This window comes from Cuculus canorus, chromosome 9 (assembly GCF_017976375.1).
Source record: "Cuculus canorus isolate bCucCan1 chromosome 9, bCucCan1.pri, whole genome shotgun sequence".
NCBI classification, from domain to species: domain Eukaryota; kingdom Metazoa; phylum Chordata; class Aves; order Cuculiformes; family Cuculidae; genus Cuculus; species Cuculus canorus.
The window spans coordinates 14830676-14836839 of NC_071409.1; the positions used below are offsets into that span (position 1 = coordinate 14830676).

General features: G+C 46.6%; 1 protein-coding gene across 3 annotated transcripts in view; it reads left to right on the forward strand.

The window, feature by feature from the left end:
• Positions 1–3897, forward strand: part of LRCH3 (leucine rich repeats and calponin homology domain containing 3) — a 65197-nt gene extending 61300 nt beyond the window's left edge. For 2 of the 3 annotated variants that reach the window (XM_054074727.1, XM_054074734.1), the window contains one exon: positions 7–3897. In XM_054074727.1, coding sequence (XP_053930702.1) covers positions 7–135 — 129 coding nt within the window. In that variant the 3' untranslated portion in view covers positions 136–3897. The remainder of the gene's footprint in view (positions 1–6) is intronic. The other variant, XM_054074737.1, reaches the window with a different exon arrangement.
• Positions 3898–6164: the final 2267 nt, after the last annotated feature.

Genomic DNA, 6164 nt, shown 5'->3' on the forward strand with positions numbered 1-6164 from the left:
ATTCAGGAGCAATTATGTTTGCCTCTACATATTTTAGAAGAGAAGGGTTTGACACAGGTAGCTGTGACTGTCCAGGCGCTCCTGGAGCTGGCACCCCCAAAGCAGCAGCAACTTCACCACTTGTCTGCTGTGTAAAGACCTCCGGGACCTTTTGGGTTACCTTGGCTAAGCAGAAGGACATGAAGACTTTACTGCCCTTGCAGTGCATCCAAACACGCAGAGCTCTGTTCTAAGGAAATGAGTTTCCGTGATTCCTGACAGGAATGTTTTACGTCATTTCTCCATTTTTTTGGAGATCACAACAGTTTCCAAACGTTTTTACTATCAATATTTTTGCCCCTTATTTAAAAAAAATATAAGAGTTCACTGGGAGGAAGGCAGGGAATTCTGGAAGTTGGCTCTTGGAGCCGGCTGGCCTTGTGTAAACTGAAGATGTGGATGTAGAGTTGGAAAAGCAATTCCTAGGGGAATTAATTTGTAAAAAAGGATGTTGCTGCAGTGGGCACAGGGGGAATGAAATTTCTTTCCTTCCTCACAGGGTTCAAAGAAAGGGAATTTCTTTGCCCCCACAGAACAGCCATTTCCATTATGTATTAAAAAATTGCGACACACGATCATAAGCGGCAATGTTTCTTAACAGGGTCGAACCTCGGGCAGCTCTAACTTGTCTTGTCGTGTCCTCAGTACTGGAAATTGGAAGGAAAAAACGAAGTAATTTTTTTTTTTTCCCAAGGGAAAAAGTACTGCATGCTTTCTCCACAAGAAACACCTTTGTAAAGATACTAAGTCAGAACTGTTCAAATTGTGTTAAGCACATCGGTATTCTTGCCAGGTTCGCTTTCTCTTTGGGTTTTAACATGTCTTCATCTTGAACATTTTTCCAACATCAGTGGATGGAGATCTCTACCTCCTTTCACCTCCCATTCTGGTCATGTAAGGATGCGTTTGGTTACTCAGCGGTTTGTCACGTGGTGGCGAGGTGTCGTCAGGAACTGTGTCTGTGTTGTCACTGTGGGGTGAAGAGGTACAGCCTGCCATGCTCATCTTTAGGAACCCATTATCAAATAATACATTTGTTCGAGGCTGAAGGTCATACGCAGACGTGCCAGCACTGGTGGTTGTCGCAGACACTGAGACATGCATGATTTTAAGAACACAATTACTGAATTTCTCCAGGTGGGCTGCAAATTGTCAAAATCTGTTACAAAATGTTGCTCCTGTTTGTGGGTATGACAAGGCTTTAATGAAAGTCTTTTTTCACTGGAGTTTATGTGGAGAGATGCTCTGGTTTTCCAGAACTGCCAGTACTTCCTTCCTCTTTCCTTAACATAAATATGGAAATCCAGTGTGCAGGAACAGGAGATGCAGCAGACAGGTTTTGCGTTTTGCTGGAAAGTTGATCTGCAAAGCAAAGACAAGCTCTCTGTGCTTGGGTCCTTGTCAGGAGGCCAAGCTCACTACCAGATCCATTACAATAACCCTCCTCTCTCAAAAAAAGGCCTTGGAGAATCCAGTTATCCGCCTGTGCAGTTCTGTGTTAGGTTTAGCCCAATTTAAAGCCCAGATGGTTACACTGCTGATACATGGAGCAAGGGGTCTGAGACCAACTCCAGGCATTTGCTGTAGGTACTGCATCTGGGGATATGTTTGAAGCAGAACACACCAAGCGGATTTCACAGGGATTAAGGAAGAAGAAAGGGAAACAGGCTAGCTACAGGGCCTTTTTTTGGAAGTAAACCTGCCGTGGGAACACTGGAGAGGACTGGCTCTAGCTGGATTTTTTCCCCTTTTGATTTGTAGTTCTGTTTCCACTCCGTTTTGCTTCATGTATTTATTTCAAGGTCCATTGTGGTGGCTGTGAATCTCTTATTTCACATAATTATTCCAGTTGCTTCTGATTGGCATTGGCTGATCGTGTCGCAAGTGGAAAGGAACGCCTGAAGGGTATTTAAAACTGCACAGCTGAAAAGTGAAAGGTTTTCCTGCAGGGTAAGCGCGTTGTCCTGGGCCCTGTCAGAAATGAAAATGCCAGTACTTGGAATAGGTGGAGGAGGGGAGCAACTCCATACAGACATGCTTCCATCTTTCAGTTGGCCTTGTGCTTGCAAGAAGCGTTGGTAATTCTTAAGGGATCACACAGGAGTGTCTGCAGTCTCCGCTGTGTTTGCTCAGTGGAAGATTCTGCCGCTCACAAGCAAACATCACCTACCACAGGGGTTTCCTTTGCATTTGTCTCTGCACATAATATGAAAGAGGGGGGCACCAACTTTGTCTTAGTTTTCCATATTAGGTCTCTTATATTGGTACAGGGCGCGTTGCTTTTTAACAGCACACCCTTCTTCCCATTTTAAGAAAACCATTCCCTTCCTGGAATTGTGAGGGGGTGTTGTTTGCTTCAGTCCAGCTTCCAGGAGGAACTTCCCAATGAGGGTGGTGAGACACTGGCACAGGTTGCCCAGGGGAGCTGTGCCTGCCCCATCCCTGGAGGTGTTCAAGGCCAGGTTGGATGGGCCTTGGGCAGCCTGATCGTGTGGGAGGTGTCCCTGCCCATGGCAGGGGGCGGGAAACGGATGATCTTTAAGGTCCCTTCCAACCCAAACTATTCTATGATTCCAGCACTTAGGGGAAATGAACTTATCAGTATTCCAGTTGGTGGAAGTTTGACATTTCATCAATACTAGCTTTTAGGAATTAAGGGGGTGGGGGCTTGAGTCTCAACTGCAAGAAACAGCTATTCCTGTAGTGCCCAGTTAACACCGCTCCTCTTCTGCACGAGCGGGGCGTGGGCTGCAGCTGGGCTCCCAAAAGGAGCGATGGTTGCACAGCGGCAGGCGAGGCGTCCGCAGTGTCGCTTCCTTTGCTCTCAGCAACCTTCACTCTGGAGGTTTCAATTCATGTGAGTTTGACTTCATAAGCCCGTGTTGTCGTGCTGGCAAACAGTAAATCTTGACCAGATGTTTAGAACAAAACTCCAGACCTGAGGTTTCACCACACATTTTATTTAATGTATTACACCCACACCAACTCCGGTTCCCTTTTGCAAAATGGGTTGGGATTTTTTGGTGTATTTATGTGCAATTTTTGTTGTATCCCATGAAGAGTATTTTAAAGAAAACGTGTATAAAGTTCTATTTTGTGTGTTAAAGCAAAAAGGTCCTTCCTGTCCGGGGCATTTGTCTTGGAGGGTGTGGGAGGAATCCATCAGTGTTCAGTGCTTGCTGGTATTTAATACACTGACTCCATCGTGTCACCATCCCGCCTCAAACCATGTCAAGCACTGAGCAGCAGCTGAGACTCAGCACAGCCGCATGCTCAGATTGAGTGGCTCTGGCACTCGGGAGACCCTGGTGCTGTCTTAGTGGTCAGGGCAAACCAGCCAGGGTTTGGGTCTTCCCTCCCTGGGAAAAGGAGGCTTTTGGAAAGGCCCTGACCGTAGAGGCATGCATGAAATAAATCAGAGGCTGCTTTTTACAGTGTCGAGAACACCTCTGTTCCGGGTAGTGACACAATGGGAAATGGTATTTTTACCCTTTTATGACTATAAATGGTTCTTTGAAAAAATGTTTTACAAACAAAGGACTTGGAAGGTGAATTTGGATGTCTAAAGAAGTCTTTTGTATAGAGATGGTGATGTTTTACAAAGCAATCTAATTTTGTTATTTCTGAAAGCAGTGTACACGTGTAATTAATAGAGTAAAGGATTTTAAAGCTTCATCCCATGCTGTATGTGTGTAAATACATTCCATAATTTCTAAGTCTGTTACATATAAATGTGTCGGGATCTTGTATACTTTATTTTAAGTTGCCTGTATTCTGCCAGTAGTGTGAGCTTCCAGCACATGGATAACGTAACAGGAAACCGTGGTAATTTGAAATAAAGTTTTAAAACTTCCATGAATTCCAGTATTTCTTGCTGCTGTTTTTCTGTTGATCAATGAACATTACGCCCTCTGTGCCGCGTGTTTATTCCCTTTCCCCATCCTCATCCTCACAGTTGCCTTTTAATGGACCTGGTTTTTTTCTCTGGTTTTGTTAGCCAGGCCAGAAAAACTCTAGTGTTTTTCCACGCATTCTGCAGCCACATCAGAAATGTTTTCTTGGGGATGTTTTTAACCTTCCCTAGGCACTGAGAAGCAGTGATTTCATACAGAATCCTGTGCTTCCCCCTTCCTTTTTCCTGTTCTCCAAGTAAAAGGACTCCTGGGTTCAGGCCATTTGCTGCTGCCAGTGTTGGTGCTCTCTTTTGCTTGGCTTGATCCTATCTTTGTTTCAGTCTGTAAAGCTTGCACCCCTGTGTCATCCACCTGCAGCATTTGAAAGGTTTGTTTTTATTCGCCAAAACATCAGCTCCTCTTCCCTTCTTTGAGCTACCTTTTATTATTTAAAAAAAAAAAAAAAAAAAAAAAAAAAAACAAACCACAGATGGAAGGCCTGGAAATTGCCAGAGATCCACAAACCTTCGCCACTCCGTACACACTGCCAACCCCACAGGACTGTTCCCTGCCTGCCAGGCTGCCTCAGCATCCTTCCTTATTCTCCTGGTGACGCCGTCAGTCCTTGGGACAACCCCATTCTTGCCTTCATGAGGGCTGCACAGCTCTCTCCGAGCGTTCATTTCTGTTGCTCTGTTGAAAGCCACCTCCTAATGAGCTTCTCAGTCTCCAGGTTTCTCCATTTCCCTCCTTGGAAACCAGGTCCTCCAAAGGGCTTGTGATTTCTGGTTGTCCCTGCAGAAAATGTCATGGATGTGCGCTTTGACCCCATCTCTCCATAGCTGGAAAAAACGAGCAGTACCACTCTGGCAAAGTTCCTCAAAACTGCCGAGTTTTTGGGACTCTGCTCTCTGCTCCCACCACTGGATGCGCTCAGCTTGTGTGCTCAGCAGCTGAACAGCCAAGAAAGAAATCCGCCACGGTTCCCAAGCGAGCGAGGTAAGGGAAGCAGTGCCTCTGGGATGGGAGGAGTTGGGTGGATGGGTGGGAGGGCAGCTCCAGGCAGGACCCCACTGCTCTCACCTGGGAGGTGGAAGCTCATAGGGGGTCAGTCAGGTTAAAAACCTTTACCCCCAGCAGCCCGGGTGGGTCATGTTGGGGCACAAGGTCTCAGCGCTGTTGGAACCACAGACCCAATTCTACTGTTGTTCTTTATAATGTTATTTCATTTTTGAAACAAGGAGCCCCTGTCCCCCATGCAGACACAGAACATCCTGGTTCTGGAAGCAGCCTTTGCTGTGCCCTGCAATCCATGGTTTGGGGATTGTGGTTTTTCTCTTTGAGATTCCAGTTACTGAAATGGAAGTTTTTAATTATTCCCTGACGCAGTGCAGCGTGTTAATTCCCTGCTGGCTGTTCACTGCAGTTCCAGGGGCTTGAGGTACCATAAAAACAAGTGCAGTTCCACTGGCATCAGGAACCTGGGCTTGACTGGGAGCCCAGTCTTGGCAGAGTCCTTGGATGCGGAGAACTTCCCAGGAATACTTTATATATTGTTCTCTGCAGCCCAGCAGTGCCGTGCCTCACACTTTAGTTGTTTGGTTGTGTTACTGATGGGTGCTCAGAGTCTGGTGGGGACAGTGGGGATCTGCTGCGTTCAATCTCACTTTTTCCTTAGCTCAAAACCTTTTACAGAGTTTATGATCAACCTTCATTCCTTCCATCCAAACATGTCACCTGTTAGCACTCCCCACACATGGAAAATACTGGTACTGAATGCAATGTACCAAGTCAGCAGCACATGAAAAAGGAGTTAAAATGAGGAGCAGCCGCGGTGGCTCTGCGGTGCCTCCTGCAGCAAGGAGCCATGGTGCAGGTATAGATGTGGGGTGTAAGCACGGTCCAGGCTCGGCTCCTGCCAGCATTAGACTGGAGTGAGCCCTACTCTTACCACCACGCAGGGACCATGGAAAAGGGAGTGACTGTTCATGGCTCTGGTACCAGTGCTGGGACGGGAATGCACTCTGGTTAAAAGTAAGCAACAGCACTGGTGGTTATGTCAATACTTCCAACACAAGTTTGTCTGGAGTGTCTGGAATTTAAGGGCTCCCCGGACAACTGACTTTGCCTGACGGCTGGGCACCAGCCCCTCTCCTTTTCCATGTTCTGAGCCAAAGGCTCTCTGCCCACCGTTTCAGTCAATCTCCCTTGAGCTTTACAGCCTTTGCCTTT